General features: G+C 38.4%; 1 protein-coding gene across 3 annotated transcripts in view; it reads right to left on the bottom strand.

Moving 5' to 3' along the window:
• The window catches only part of ldb2a (LIM domain binding 2a), a 73,614-nt gene that overhangs the window by 24,639 nt on the left and 31,475 nt on the right, over positions 1–17,500 (bottom strand). For all 3 annotated transcript variants that reach the window (XM_027154662.2, XM_027154664.2, XM_027154665.2), the window contains exon 3: positions 4,809–4,981. In XM_027154662.2, the coding sequence (XP_027010463.1) occupies positions 4,809–4,981 (173 nt within the window). The remainder of the gene's footprint in view (positions 1–4,808; positions 4,982–17,500) is intronic.

The raw sequence follows: 17,500 nt of genomic DNA, 5'->3' as shown, positions 1-17,500 counted from the left end.
ACTTTCTCTTGCCATTTATTTTTGCTCCACACCAAACCATGCTGGAGAAAAAAAGCAAAGCAAATCTAAAAAATAAAAGTAAAAAAAAATCTCTCACCCTCCTCTCTCTCGCTCTCAGATGCAAATTCATATAAGCTTTATTGCCATGAAATAGAAGGAAAAAATTTTATATTGTCAACGCTTGCACAGTTTATGTGGAATTGAGTTAGCGCTAATTTAGTAATACATAAATCAAAATCGATTTACGGAAAATCAGAAGGTTTGACGTGTAAATGTTGTCACTGTGAGAAAAAATAAAAAAAGAGAAAAACAAACCTCGAGTATATTCAGAAATCAGACACTTGGTTTTAGCAGGACTCGATTAGAAATGTAGAACCTGCTCAAGGAACCTGAAGAACCTTTTCTGAGAAGAAAACCTTAAATCTATCCTGATGTAGATATTTTGGTTGTTTGGTATGAAATAAAGTGTATTGGACATGAACATCTCTCTCTGTGGAACTGGGAACAATATTCAATACATTTAACACAGATTTAAAGCAGAATTTCTAAATAAACTGAGAGTTATGGAGTAAACTGGTGTTCTTTGAGTTTTATTTGCAGTAATCACCTGGGATTCATAATCACGAATCCCAGGGCCACCAAAAAGACGCTCCTGGGCCCCCGAGCCAGGCCCTTAGCCCCCGAATGTACAAATGAGTCGTAAGTCTCGAAAAGGGCATCTGAATAAATGCCTAAGTGTAAACATCTCGGTTTGTCTCATTATTATCAAACAACAGCTGAAGACCTACTAATTAATGAGACACTTCAACTAGCACTTTCTTCCCTGTAAGTTGTGCGTGTGTATTTAAAAATAAAACAGTGATTTAGTCTCATGGTCTCTCAAGTCTGTAGCCTAGTGGACCAGAGTTAATGCATTCGATGATAGAGACTTAAGCACTTTTGAACGTTGCTCTGGATAAAGGCGTCTGCCAAATGCTGTAAATGTAAAAAATGTAAATGTCATGCAGTACATTATTATGGCTGGATTACTCAGGATGTAGCAAACAGTCTCAAAATCGAGAAGATTAATAAACTAGGATTCGAGCTCAAAGCACTAAAAAAAATGTTGGAACTGTTGAAAAAAATTGCACAAGTGTGTGTGTGTGTGTGTGTGTGTGTGTGTGTGTGTGTGTGTGTGTGTGTGTGTGTGTGTGTAAAATAATCTGAGATGTGCTCGCTGAGTTTAGCCCTGATAGACTGAGCCGGTGTTATTAGATCGAATCTGTTCGAACAGCAGGATCACTGAGAGATAAAGATGCTCGATTAACACTGAGATTACCAGCAGCTACAAGGTCAAAGGGCGTTAAATCTGTGTAACGAACAGCTGAACGCTTTCGTTTCAGGTCTTAAAGTCTGACTGCAGAGTAAGGAAGAAGTGTCCTTAGGTCTTCTGCCACAGGATGAAGAAAGAGTTTAAGATCTATCAGGCAGACAGAATGAAAATCTGAATAATGTAAGAGTAATCAGAGAAAAAACAGCACGGGTCAAATCTGGGAAATCAAATAAAGTACTGTACATGGACAAGGACAGTGTGTTTCATGGAAGCAAAGCAAGACGCCTTAACGACACAGGGGACTGTAAGACTGAGACAAAGGAAGGCCAAGGATTAAATTAGAAAACGAATCAAAGGAGGAAGTGAAATCTGGTGAGAACAATCATGACATTAGAGCGGGAATTCTGACAGCTTTACATTTAACGTTGTGAACACAATGTCCACAAGTTATGTCCTGTTAACTCTTATGTTAGAATGTCAATAAAGAGTTTGAACAGAAGCGTCGCTTTTATCTCACTGGAAGAAAAATAAAGCTACAGCTGTTCATGATACTAAGACTAATGAAAGCGTAAACGCTGAAGTGCTGACACCGGAGACTCCTTCCATAAAAAGAAAAAAATTACAATTATTATAACTTGCACATTTTCCTTCCTTCCTCCCTTCATTCCTTCCTTTCCCAGAAATTAAAATCTATTATTCAGAAACCATCTGCTATCAAGGGGTTGTTGCTACAGAAACAATAATACAATAAAACAATAATATAGCATGTGTGCAGAGTATTCATATATATTCTGAATTTAGTGTATATATTTTTGTCTGTAATTCCATATTTGCATAAAAAATGATTAAAAGATTAAAACGCACACAGGTTAAAAGATATACTATAAATCATATTGAGAAAAGTATCTGTAGTTTTATAAACTGAAGACAGAGTTGTATCGTCACTGTTCAATGGCAGGAAATATAAATTTCTTGGTCTATTTAAACTTCGGCACGTTTATCACAGTAAGTGTGTGTAGATTTGTGTGTTTACCACAAAATATTTGAATGCAGTTTCTAAACACACAGATGTCTCCCTTCTGATGTTGATCAAATATCAGAGATGGGTTTCTTCCCCTCCTTTTTACTTCTGCAAGATTCCAATATTTCGAGTGTGTAATATTCAGCCCATCTATGCATTCAGAATTTATGACGAGAGCTTTTTTCATATTTGCTCTTGAAATATTGAAGCGCTCTCGCTGCAAACACGGCGTTTGCCAAAGGAAGCGAGGCGAGAGGTCGGAGAAAAAAGAGGCGGGTTTTAGATGAATGAAAGTACCGGGGAGAACGAGTGAAGCAAAGGGTTTCTAAGTACATATGAGCCGTTTCGCTGTGGGATTCCTAATGACGCTTGATGATAAACAAATATAGAATAATGGAAGTGATTAAGGCAGGGAATGAGTGTGTGTGTGTCGCCTTCATCAGCTTGTTTGATGTATTAGTTTGTTTACTGTCTCATACAGACTGGCTCATATGAGGATATAACAAACACACACACACACACACACACACACACACACACACACACACACACACACACACACACACACACACACACACACACACATGATCCTTCACTTACATAATTATTACTGTAGCTAAAATATAGTAGCAACTGTACCCTTATAATAATAATAATAATAATAATAATAATAATAATAATAATAATAATAATAATAATAATAATAATAATAAAAACAGCCTGAACCTCAGTCACTAAAAAAGAAAATTCTGTTCAAATGAAACAAAACAACAGAACAGAATAAAACAAAATAGAGCAAACTTAAACTAAACAAATCAAAACAAAACAGGACAGAATAGAACAAAATGAAACAAACCATTTATCTCAATCTCATTATCTTACTCCCATCTATTCTATTCTATGCTATACAATTCTATGCTTTATCGCTACTATAGAATACTATAGTATATTCTATACTACATCAAATCCCATTATATTCTAATAACTTCCTATTCTATTCTATTCTATTCTATTCTATTCTAATCTATCACAATGTCTTCCAGTCCATTGTATGCCGATCACTTACAGTAACATTTGATCCTGTTTTATTCTAGCACATTCTGTTCTATTATAATACATTTCTATTCTATTCTATTCCATCCCATTCTATTATAACTTCCTATTATGTTCTATTTCTACTTATTCTAGTCTATTATTTTATAATCACTTCATCTTCAAGTTCTATTCTATCTCATTTCATTGCACTACAATCACTTCATTTTCTGTTCTAAATAAACAAATGACCCTCTATTCTATTCTATTCACATTCTGTTATATTCTATCACATCGTAGCCCATTCTGTGCCAATCACTTCATATTCAATTCTGTTCTACTCTAGCACATTCTATAATAACTTTCTATTCTATTCTAATAAACTCCTATTCTGTTCGATCACAATGCATTGCTCTCCATTCTATTTAAAACACTTTCTATTCAACAACCTATTCTACTATATCCCATCTATTTCTATTCTAACTTCCTATACTGTTTTCTATTGTAACATTCCGTTCTATACTAGTAACTTCTTATTCTATTCTATTCCATTGAATGAATAAATGAATGAATGAATCAATCAATTAATTAGTTAATTACTATGTGCTGTAATGCAATGAGAATAAAATCCTCGAGCTTCAGTTCAGTTTTTGTTGCAGCCTTCACGATGTCAGTCCTAGTGTCCACCTCCATACATGTAATGCACAAACTTGTGTGTATTCATGGGCATGGTGTGACCTAATAAACATCTACTGACATCTAAAAAACCTTATTATTGTAGTGTTGTAGTGTCAGATGAGGATGCTAAGCCTGGTGCTGCTTGCCTAGTTTGGACAGAATATTTCCTGATATGATCTGTCTATGGTTAAAAATTCATACCTAACTAGTCATTTAATTAAAACCAAAGATTTGCTTTAGCATATTAGCTAAAGCTACGCGTTCATGTGGAAGTTGGTCGTGCTGCTTTGTATTCCTCAGTGAAGCGGGTCTGTGTGCCGGGAAAGATTTCACAGCTGCGTCACATTTCGCCAGTCAAAAGATTGAAAGATGTGTTAGCTGTAAACATGTAGATGTAAATATTATGTAAGAGTTGCAAAGTGGACCCAGTATCAGTTCAAATCATGTTAGCCAATCAGATCTCAGAATGCCACTCCAAAGCCACACCCTTCATCCTTTTAAACTTCGGGTAAAACCTGCCTCCAGTTCTCACGACTGTCAGTTGGCATAGAAGTATGTGGTCCAATCAAATGTTTCTGTTACAGACAGCAAACTTTCCAAACTTCCCACTCAATTCCGAAGTCATTTTCCCATCTTCGGGCTCTCAACTTTTTCATTTCTTTAACACTCTCAGTGAATATTTTGATCTAGCTGGATCCTATTAATCTGTAATTCAAGACTGAGCATCTTTACACACACACACACGCTCACACACACACAGCTTACCTTGGTGAACATGGGCTTGCCGTGCTGCGTGACCATGGTGCATTGGTCACAGTCGACGGTGATGCAGGAGTTGTGGAACGACTCTTTGGAATGTTTGAGGATGTAGTAGAGATCTGTCACTCCTCCCTCAAACACCGTGCTGAAGTAGCGAGGGATCAGCGTCCGGCCGATCGCTGAAAAACACACAGTGTACACATCAGGACTGGAGCACCCAATTCCCAGCTTTATATATCAGGTACATATGTGTTTATAAATATATATCATGTATCAGTGAAGGTGTGGTTGATATCTATAGTGATATCGTCCACCCGGGCGTATAACTTATAGGGTGTTGGGGTGGGGTTGGCGGTCTGAGCTGTTCTTTACCACTTCATTTTGGGTTGCTGTAATTTTTTATTTCTTATGGGTTGGCCATTTTTTGGACAAATTGTCATTCCTAGATGATTCCTTGGCCAGACAGTTTAGCAAAGCGGCTACAGGAGAAAAAAAAAACCTGATCTGCTTCATAACAGCCTGCTGGGGCTCTGGCATAGATCATGAGAGTCCCACAACCAGAGATCATTATAACAGGGTGTGTGTGTGTGTGTGTGTGTGTGTGTGTGTGTGTGTGTGTGTGTGTGTGTGTGTGTGTGTTTTCCATGGCCAGAAGCGTTCAGTATGACAGTGGGAGAAAGACGGAGTGGGAGAGAGATAGAGAGCTGACTTTTATGTTGGTCAGTTCGTGTTTTTCCTGCAGGAGAAGCTGCTCGGCCGGAGAGCTGCAGCACAGACAGACGTTTGTAAGACGAGATTTTAAGCACAGCCAGCAGGGAGGATCTAATACCTGATTAAATGAGCTTTTCATGCACTGCTGGACACTCTACTACTGCAACTTTCGCCACATTGCACATACCTCTTCTCTTACATTCTATTCTGTTCTATTCTATTCTACACCATTGTCTTCTATTATATTCTATTATAACAACTTTTTCTATTCTATCCTATCCATTCTATTTTATTCTACTCTATCCTATCTAGCCCATTCTAATTTATTCCATTCTAATTTATTCAATTCTATTCAGCTACCATAATGTTCTATTTTATTCTATCAACTTCCATTCTATTATAATAACTTCCAAGATCCAATAAGGACCCAAGATTCCAAGAAGACCAAGATCGTGTATCATCCAAACCGCTCCATGGACGATGCCATTGCCTTGGCCCTTCATTTAGCCCTCACCCACCTGGACAATAAAGACACGTACAAATTCTGTTCATAGACTTTGGTTCAGCATTCAACACAATCATCTTTCAGCAATGCACAGATCGAACTATATCATCAAGTTCTCTGATGACACGACCGTGATGGGTCTCATACAGAGAGGGGGTGCAACAGCTAAACATGTCTCTGAATGTTGATAAAACTGAAGAGATGTTTGCTGACTTCAGGAGAGCACAGAGCGACCACTCTGAATGACCGCTAAACATCGACGGATTTTTTTGTGTTCATCATTTACCGGAGAACTCCCACCTGGTCACTCAACACCAGCTCCATCACCAAGAAAGCCTAACAGTACTTCTTACTAAAGGCTAAAAAAGCACATCTCCCTCCCCCCATCCTGACTACGTTTTACAGAGAAACCCTTGAGAACATTCTGAGCAGCTGCATCACTGTCTGGTTTGGGAACTGCACAATCTCGGATCGCAAGACCCTGCAGCGGATTGTGAGGACAGCTGAGAAGATCATTGGAGTCTCTCTTCCCTCTATCATGGACATTTACACCAATGTAATTGTGGATGACCCCACACACCCCTCACAAACACTCTTCACCCTCCTGCCGTCTGAAAAACGGTACCAAAGCATTCGAGTCCTCACGACCACAAGCCATCAGACTCCTCACACACACAAACACACAGACACACACATGCAAAATCAATTGTATGGAGTGCAATGAAATACACATTCTTCCAATATACAGTACATCCATGTCTACAGCAAACTGTTTACATGCTGTTTTGCACACTGCTTTTGCTCTTTGCACGTTCTGTCTTTCACATTTAAGCCGACTGCTGTTTTGCACAATACGTTACAATACCATATAACTGCTGAGATAATATAATGTGTTCATTCCAGTATTTCTGGTATTTACACTGGTCGTCTGAGCTGCTTTTGTGTATTGTCTTTTGTGTACTGTCTTTTGTCCTGCACTGTTTGCACCAGGTTGCACAGTCGCACGTTATGTGGCTGAGACTACTTACTTAAGTCCTTAGCGCTGACTTTGTTTTATGTAGCACCATGTTCCTGGAGAAACGTTATCTCATTTCACTGTGTACTGCAACAGCTATATATGTTTGAAATGACAATAAAAACTTCTTGACTTCTTGACTTGACATCACTGAAAAACAATCAAATCTAAGAAGCACTGCCTGAACACTTTCATAACAGGATGAAAATGTGTAGCTCCTAACAGCTTTGTATCTTCTGTTGAGTGAGCAGGACTCATTACTGTGTTAAAAAAAACATTTCCATGGAGCCGCAACCATGTGTCCATATGAACAACTGTTCTCAAGCAAACTATCATGGCTCCTAAAAACAAAACCCTCCCAGCTCTACACGCAACTTCGCACCGTTTCGAGATGCTGTGCTGCGTCAACTTATCATTTTAATTTTTGCCGCTGAACGGACTGGCAGTCTGATCCAGCTCTGCGTCTGAGTTCAAGCAGAAATAATCCATCTCACAGTCAAACTCCCCTCTGAGAGAAATTATGAGCGTGCCGCCAGCCCTGAGGGAGCGCATGGAGGGGGGAGAGGACAAGAAAGAACAGAGGGAGAGATTGAGAGAGAGAGAGAGAGAGAGAGAGAGAGATAGAGAGAGAGAGAGAGAACTTCATTTAGAGCGTCTCCCTAAAGACAGGCGCCGTTGCTTAGAGCCACGCAGCCGAACGGAGAAAATCAAACGGTTGCAAACGGCCTGTTTCTTAAATTGGCTAAAGTGCGGCATGACTAAATGAATGCACAAATACTTTAGAAAAGGCAAAAGGAGTGAAAAACAGATGAATGAGTGGTGGGGGGGTGGGGTGGGGGGTGAAGGAGGAGGAGAAGGAGGAGGAGGAGAAGGAGGAGGCAGGGCACATAAGCGAAGGTCTCCCCAGTGGTTAGGACACGACAGGAGCTGACTGCTAATGAGGAGGGAGAAGGGGGGGGGGTATAAATATGAAATGGTTATGAATGAGAAAATGGTGTGGAAAGATGGAGAATGAAAAAGGTTGGGGGATAAAAAGAGTATTTTTTTTTTATATATATTTTTTTTATTCAACGATGCCCTGATGACCTCTTTGGCTTCTCCTTGTTCTCCTGAGGACATCTTAAGCACACACCGGTGAAGATGAACACACACGTGTCCATCATAGCACCGACATCTTTGTAAATAATAAACAAAATTAAAGTGGTAAAGTGTAAAGTAAAATAAATGCCAATAAACACATAGCTTTCTGAGTGGAAAATACAATTCCTTTCAGTAAGCAAGTAGAATTTTGTAATTACAGTGAAATTACATGAAAAGGCAACCCAGTGTCTTCAGTAAAGTGCTCAATTGTCATTTAAAACAGAAAGTGAATCCCAAACACACCAAAATTCTCACGAATCACGAACACACATATGAATCACTGACCCACTTAAATCTCTAACACTACATGAATCACTAACACATATAATTCTTGTATGTGGCATGTGGTAGCCTAGTGGTTAAGGTGTCGGGCTACCAATCGGAATGTTGTGTGTTCGATCCCAGGTCCACCAAGCTGCCACTGTTGGGCCCCTCAATGGCTCAGCTGTATAAAAATGAGATAATGTACATGACTCTGGATAAGGGTGTCTGCCAAATGCTGTAAATGTAATGTAATTCACAAACAACCCCATGACTCACCATCACACCTGACCACTAACACATCTAACCCACTAACAAATTAAATCACCAACTGAACACCTGAAGCACCTGAATTGCTAACACACCTCAATCATTACCACAACTGAATCACCTGAATCGCTAACACACCCGAATCACTAAAAACCTAACACAGGAATCACCTGAACCTTTGACAAACCTAAATAGAAATATAATGAAAGACAGAAATGACTGAGTAGAATTAAAAACCTTGCTACAGTTTGTCTGTCTCTGCTTCCTCTGGCTCTGCACCCCAGGACTTTCCAGACCTCAGTGCTTCTGAATAAAGTTTTTAATTCACCAACTCCTTGATCAGACGACACCACAATCATGTCAGAGAGCCTCTTTATTCAATGTTTACCTCTCTCTCTCTCTCTCTCTCTCTCTCTCTCTCTCTCTCTCTCTCTCTCTCTCTCTCTCTCTCTCTCGTCTGAGGGTCTGCGCACTGATTGGCCCATCACACAGCGCCGCACTCCAGAGATGGCATTATGCACCCGCTTGTTTCGGCTAACACGCTGCACAACATATGCTTCTCAAGTAATGTGTACCCAAACACGCAATTTACAAATAATTAACGTGGTGTTAATTAGGCACATTAATTCATGCAGCGCGTGGGCCTCAGGAAGGATGCCAACACTCACAGCCAAAAAAGATGAGAGTGAGGAATTCAGCTCAGAGTGGTGAGGGTGTGGAGAGAGGGGGGGGAGGGAGAGAGAGATAGAGAGAGAGAGAGAGAGGGAGAGAGAGAGAGGGAGGGAGAGAGGGAGAGAAGAGAGAGAGAGAGAGAGAGGAGAGGGAGGGAGAGAGAGAGGGATAGAATAGAGGGAGAGAGAAAGAGAGAGGGATAGAAGAGAGAGAGAGATATATGAGAGATACGAGAGAGCGATATATCATAGTCTATCTCTTTCTATCTGATATGTATATCATATCTCTCTCTATCGACTCTCTCTCTCTCTCTCTCTCTCTCTCTTTCTTTCTCTCTTCTATCCCTCCTTTCTCTCTCCCTCTCTCTCTTTCCTCTCTCTCTCCTCTCTCTCTCTCTCTCTCTTCTCTTTCTCTCCTCTCTCTTTCTTCTCTCTCTCTTTTCTCTCCCTCTTTCTCTCCCTCTCTCTTTCTCTCCTCTCTCTCTCTCTCTCTTCCTCTCTCTCTCTCTCTCTCTCTCTCTCCCTCTATCTCTCTGTCTCTCTCCTCCCTCTTTCTCTCTCTCTGTCTCTCTCTCCTCTCTTTCCTCTCTCTCTCCCTCTCTCTCTCTCTCTCTCTCTCTCTCTCTCTCTCTCTTCCTTCTCCCTCCCCTTCTCCCGTCCTCCAAAATCCCCCCCCCTCTCTCTGCTTCCCCCTGCCTCTCTTCTTCTCTCGGACTCTGCTCCTTTCGTTTTTTCCCTCACTATTCCGGTCTCTCCCTCTGCTCTTCTCTCCCAGGAGTTAATAAAAAGAGAGGCAGAAAGAGAGCAAATATGAGGAAACATGGATGGAAATCAAGATAAAAAAGACAGAATCATTAACCAAAAAAGAGAAAGGCAGGCTGTAAAAAAGAAAGAGGGTAAGAGGCAAAACTGATAAGAGAGACAGAAAGATGACAGACAGAAAGACAGAGGATGAGGGTGAGACAAATGAAAAGAGAACAGCTGAGGGAGAATGAGAGGAAGAAACAGAAAATGAAAGAAAGACAGTCAACAACAGAGAATGAGACAGAGAGAGAAAACACTAAAAGAGAAAAGAATTGAAACAGAGTGCGAAGGGTGAGGGAGAACCACAGAGGAAAGAGAGACAGACAGAAGCAAGAAAGTTAAACGACAGACAGAAAAAGGGAGAATCAGAGATGAAAAAAGAGAAGAATAGCGGGAGGAAGACAGCTAGCAAGAATTCTAGGGGGGAAAGCCAGACAGAAATAAAATTGAGAGACAGATAGACAGAAGGAGAATGACAGACAGAAACAGATAGAACAGATCAGTAATAGAGGCACAATACAAAACTAATGGTACTGAGTGTACAAATAAACACTGAATCAACACACACACACACACACACACACACACACACACACACACACACACACACACACACACACACACACACACACACAAACTGAGAAGAGGAGGAGGCGTTGGAGGAGGAGGGCAGTGGAAGCTGGAGGAAGCTGGCCGCACTTTGGTGTGATTATGCAGCCGATGCAATGTTCTGCACTGCAATGCATTCTGGGTAGACAGAGCAGACTGGAGCAGGGTGTGAAATGGAGGAGCTCCTGCCCCCAGTCCCCCGTTTACCTCATAAACCCCACATTATTTACTGTGGTGATGAAAGAACCATGAAATACCCCAGATCACAGGGGAACAAAAAGTGGAATACAGTCACGTGTCTATTTATTTCACCTCGTTAAAGCGTTAAACACGCTGAACATTTCTCGTGCTTCACTTCATCTTTTCTGTTTTATTGTGACCTGAGAGCTGTCTCTCTCTCTCTCTCTCTCTCTCTCTCTCTCTCTCTCTCTCTCTCTCTCTCTCTCTCTCTCGACTGAATCTCTCAGTTTATTTCTTGCGTGTGTGTGTTTTTGTGTTAACGTGTCTGTTTGTGTGTATGTGTTTGTGTGTATGTGTGTGTGGTGTGTATGTGCGTATGTGTATGTATATGCATATGTGTGTATGTGTGTGTCTGTGTGTGTATTACAATTTTACACTTAGGCTTGCAATTAATAAATTAAAGATTAAAACAGAAACAAAACCTTAAACGATTTGCTTTAAAAATGCATCTATTCAATTCTGCATGAAAATTAATACTAATGTTACAATGACATATTAAGTGAATATTAGCATATCAAATAAAAAACAAAACGTTGTATTTCTTTTCTAGAACTAACTTACCAAAACTCAGGCTTCCAGGCTTCTAAAGTACCGTTACTCATTCAAAAGTATTTAAAAGCCCCTAATAATATGCATGTTTAAACCATATGACACCAGTCTACCACAGGGAAGTGGGTTGAGCTTACAGAGTAGAAAGCATTCCTAATTTACATATTCATATAATCTAGATTTCTTCATGAGAGCAAAACTGCAGGCACATCTGTACCTATTCTTTTGTGAAACCTGCTGAACCTTTGATTCAACATAAAAAGCATTTTGTAGTCTAAAAAACGAGTTTTTTCTACTTTAAAGCCCTTTTATTTTTCACCCGTATAGACAGACATTCATAGTTTCTGCTTTGAGCAAAGCGTGCCCAATCACAGATGAGAAAAGAAAGAGAGAAAAACAAAGAAAAGCTCGAGCCCTCCCTGTCCTCATCAGTAATTAACTCTCTAGGGACTAACACACAGACACACACATACACACACACTCAAAAAAGTGGATCAGTGTGACTAGACGTTACTCGTCCTCCAGCAGGACTCTGGTCAGGAGTAAACACTGAATTTTAAACAGACCCCGATGATTATCTATCAGTTCAAACAGGGCACAGTGCTTCTCTCAGCAGAGCCGAGATGTGAAGTCCTGTGCTTTCTTTTCCTCTCATGAGGGGCTTCATCCAGTAAAAACCCAACAGAAACATTACATACATAACTTTTTTGTGGGGTTAGGTCTAATTTATAATTCTGGCCTTAACTGCTGTTTAAATTCAGAAATTAGTTCCAATTCTAGCTTTAATTGCTCAATTTGTAATTCTAAAATCATTTCTAATTCGATCCTTAATTTCTGCATTTTTAGTTCTACAATTATTTTTTAATTCTATCCTTTATTTCTGCATTTTAGTTCTAAAATTATTTCTTTATATATCCTTAATTCTGATTTTCCACAATTATTTAATTAATTGAGTCTTAAAATCAGCATTTTTAAGTCAAGTCAAGTCACCTTTAATGTCACATCACCACAGCACATGTGCCATGGTGAGTGAAATTCTTGGGAGCGAGCTCCAGAAATTGCAGAACCATTTACATACAGTAGTTAAGAAACAGAAATTAGAAGAATTTACAAACAGGTTAAAAAAATGTGAAAAATGCTTAGAGTAGTACCAGTTGAAATATACATATACATATATATATATATATATATATATATATATATATATATATATATATATATATATATATATGTATGTATGTACAAGTATAAATATAAATGTATATATAAGTATGTATAAGTATAAATATAAATAATATATATAAGTATAAATAATATATATATATATATATATATATATGTAAGGTGCAACAGACTGTACAGATACAGAGATGTCCTGTGGTACCAATAGCTTATTGTCAGATAAATTGTTATACTAAATTAAATTGTTATACTAAGTAAATTTATAGAAATAAAGTCAAGAAAAATTGCTATAAAGTACTTTCTATGTGTATTTTTTTTGTTTCGATGAACAGTATTTTTAAAAGGTATTTGAATGTTTAAATACTTAAATATTTATTACTCCTCCGCCTACTATTACTACAAATAATAACTGTGTGAAACCTTTACTAAAGTTTTATTAAAATATTTGCAATATTATGTACTTGTATGATGTCTAATGGACTCCTACAATCACTAGGTGGTAAAAACATATTTCTATAATAATCATCTCCCTTACAGCCCACAGATAAAATAATTCATTTAAAATAATATAACATAAAATTCAATAAAGTGTGTGATGTTTACAACCTTCTGTTATACTGTAAACAAAAATTGTAAATATACATATTAACAAGCCGTCCCAAATGACCACGTGTGCTAACTTTTAGCAAAAAGAGGCAAAGCAGAGATGCTTGGAAACTTGGGGGGTGGAGCTAATTTCAGGGCCAGAAAAGCATTAATAAAAGCCTGAAACTACAAAGTAAGGCTTGTTTAACATAACATTATTTAAATTATTCAATGTTTATTATTATTTTATTTAATTTTGATAGGGTTTTATTAAGATTAAGGTTTAAAGGAAAATCACAGTAAATATGTTTTATATTATAAATATTTGTAAAGAGTTTCGAGATTGTCGTCCTAATGTGTTGGCTGGTGTTGTATCTATGCTATTCCTGTGAGAATTCTGCGGCTGTGTTTCAAGCTGACGTCACAAGGGGACAGAGCCAACGCAGTTACTACAGTGTTTAATTAGACAAAGACATAAATGTATTTTCTTACTAATCAATTTCACTTCACATTAATGAAAAATCCAGTAGAAACGTATTGGAGACAGCAAACAGGTGATTTAGTCTCATTAAAGAAACAGAAATAGAAATAATTTGATGATTGCATTGTAAATATTAATATCTGTCATTTAGAATGGAGTATTCCTTTAATATGTGTTCAGACCTGCTTTGTAAAAAGCTTGATCTGTTCAAAGGTGAGGAAAGAGTTAAATATGCATCTAAACTCACAATCTCACACACACACACACACACACACACACACACACACACACACACACACACACACACACACACACACACACACACACACACACACACACACTTGGCTTTTTCCATTTGTGTTGGAGGAGGCCTGGCCAACCTTGACCCGCTCACCTCACCAATATAAACAACTTTAAGTCTCCTCCTTTAGCTTTAGCAGAGAATCAAAGAGGGGAAAAATGGATCAAATTGAATGGAATGGAAGAAATAAATAAATAAATAAATTGAATTGCACTGATTTACTGAAAAACGCACACTGAGGGAAATATTATGAAATGAGCCAGACTCATTTTAAGAGGAACATCTTAAAATGTCAGCACTGCATCTGCAAATACAACCCTTTCTTTTATACCTTTTCATTATAAACAATCGCTGTTTCATTATTATGGATCATATACAGCTTACAGAAAACTGAGCCATGAGCCGAGATCTTGTTGAGCTCATCGCATAAACGCTGGTTTATGGTTATGACATTTATTCATATGGTACTACAGTACTGACCCTAACATCATACACTGTACTGTAATATGATCTATATTCTTGAGAAGTATTAAAAATAGACGGATGGATGGATGGATGGATGGATGGATGGATGTACAAATCGGCCCTTAAATAGAGGATGACATATGATAGATGGAGAAATATAAATATTAATGTATAGACAGATAATGAATTAAGGACTGAATGAATAGATTTTAGATGAACAATACCAACGTGAATGGATGGACCGATAAATGAGCAATAAGAGAACATAAACAGATGGATGGATAGATGGATGGATGAACGGATGGATGGATGGAAACAAGAAAAAAGATGGATGAGCAGTAAGAGAACACAAACAGATGAATGGATGGATGGATGGATAGATAGATAGATAGATAGATAGATAGATAGATAGATAGATAGATAGATAGATAGATGAATTGGTGGACAGGCTACGGATGCTTTATTGATGAATATTGCTGAATAGACACTAGCTTGCTGGAAGAATAGATGCATGAATGAGTGTTGGGAAAGAGGTATAGATGGATAGACTACGAAAGCATGAATAGATGGAGTGGGGATAATGGATTGATGATGAATGGAAAAATCCCTGACAGGCAGTAGATGGACTATATGAATGTATGTATGTATATATGGATAAATGGCTGGAAGAATGGATGTATGAATGAATGAATGAATGCATGAATGAATGAATGAATGAATGGTGGGATAGAGGAATAGATGGAAAGACTATAGGCAGATGGACTGTGGATAACAGTTTCCTGACAGATGGACAGATCCCTGACAGGCAGTAGATGTATGGATATATGGATGGATAGATGGATGGATTGTTGGTGATGAATGGATGAATGGAAGAGTGATGAGCTAAATGATAAATGGATGGCTGAATGGTGAATTCTTTTAATGAAAAGTCTGAACAACTCTGCATATCTGCTTCATCCTGATACTTTTTTTTGGGATGTAAATAAAAATTTTACTTGTTTTGAATAAAAAAAATTATATTGTTAACATTTAAATAAACAGAATACAGCAATTTGTCTGAGAATTTTGTATTTACAGTCTGTTTTGATCCAGCAGGTTTTTTTTTTTTAATCTTTCTTCAGTATAGGAAAGCGTGTTAAAATTCTGCTCTATGCTAATCACACACACACACACACACACACACACACACACACACACACACACACACACACACACACACACACACACACACACACACACACACGAGAGATTAGGCTAAAAACCCTGTGTTCCTTTAATATTGATGTCTTTACTCAATACACTCCTATAACTGGGAACAGTTACTAACACATAACGCTGACTCACAGTTAGCATCTTTATTGTTATTACTAGCAAACTGAAACAAGCCAGTTGGTTTTGTGATGCTAAGAAAAGTGTTTATAACCATGTACATAGCTTCTGTCATATTTTTATAGAATCAGACAACCTCTTTGGTGTTTTCTATCTTAAACAAAAAAAAAATATCTAACAACTATTTTAGAGCTCAAACTTGTGAGGTAAAAGGTAATCTTACTTGGCGGTTTGGGTTAATATATGCTACATCTTTACAAGTAAAAACATAAGGTACTCTCTCTCTCTCTCTCTCTCTCTCTCTCTCTCTCTCTCTCACACACACACACACACACACACACACACACACACACACACACACACACACACACACACACACACACACACACACACACAGAAATTCACACACAAACAAACACTAGATTGTGGAATTCAGAACCCAGTATATGAAATATTCATTGGTCATAAAACTTTAATTCAATCTCTCTTTCTTTCTCTCCCTCACTCTCTCCACTTCCCTTGCCACCTCTCTCATTCCTCTCTCTCTCTCTCTCTCTCTCTCTCTCTCTCTCTCTCTCTCTCTCTCTCTCTCTCTCTCTCTCTCTCTCTCTTTCTGTGTCTTTCACAAACTTTTTGTCAAAGCACACGGCTCTGTGAAGTCATACTACTCGGTGCGAAGTGAAAATAATTGATAGGAAAGACGGGATGAAATGGTGGTGTGCGTCAGTTTGCTGTGTGAACATTCTGCATACGGAATTCATATCAGAAATCTGACAGTAAACATATGGATAATAGAAGAAAAGCAAAAACAAAACAACAACAACAACAACAACAAACAATGAAATATAACCAATAAAGTAAAGAAGAATTCAGTCATTTTTTTTCTCAGTGTTATTATTGTAGTTGCTGGAAAAGTTTGCTGAAGGTGCATGTGTTTGTATGGTGTGTGTGTGTGTGTGTGTGTGTGTGTGTGTGTGTGTGTGTGTGTGTGTATGCTTATAAATTCAGAGGTGATGATCAAGATTCACTATATTTTACTTTCTGTTGTATTTATTTTTTTCTTTAGATTTTATGTTATACTAAACACAAGTTTAAAATAGTAAAAATATATATACATAATTCACATAAACAAATTATAATCTCTGTGTGAGTTGACGTGCAGTGGTTAGTGTGATAGATTATTCTCTCTCTCTCTCTCTCTCTCTCTCTCTCTCTCTCTCTCTCTCTCTCTCTCTCTCTCTCTCTTTCCCCAACGTTAATCCCTGAAGACAAGCTGAGAAAGAGAGAGACCGAGCCGAGCCTTACTGACACGCAGCCACCTCTCACATGCCTCGCTTCACACCACCGCTTCACATACACACACTCACACTGTCTGCCTGTGTGTGTGGGTATTTGTGTGTGTGCATGGTTGTGTATTCACTAATAGGTTATGTGATTTGCTTTGTGAGTTTTTGTCAGACTGTTTGACTGTGAAAGCCTCACTCTGTGTGTGTGTGTGTGTGTGTGTGTGTGTGTGTGTGTGTGTGTGTGTGTGTGTGTGTGTGTGTGTGTGTGAGTGTTTCCCATGGGTCCTCTACCCC

Source organism: Tachysurus fulvidraco, chromosome 17, assembly GCF_022655615.1.
Source record: "Tachysurus fulvidraco isolate hzauxx_2018 chromosome 17, HZAU_PFXX_2.0, whole genome shotgun sequence".
NCBI lineage: Eukaryota > Metazoa > Chordata > Actinopteri > Siluriformes > Bagridae > Tachysurus > Tachysurus fulvidraco.
This window is presented reverse-complemented; position numbering and strand designations above follow the sequence as displayed.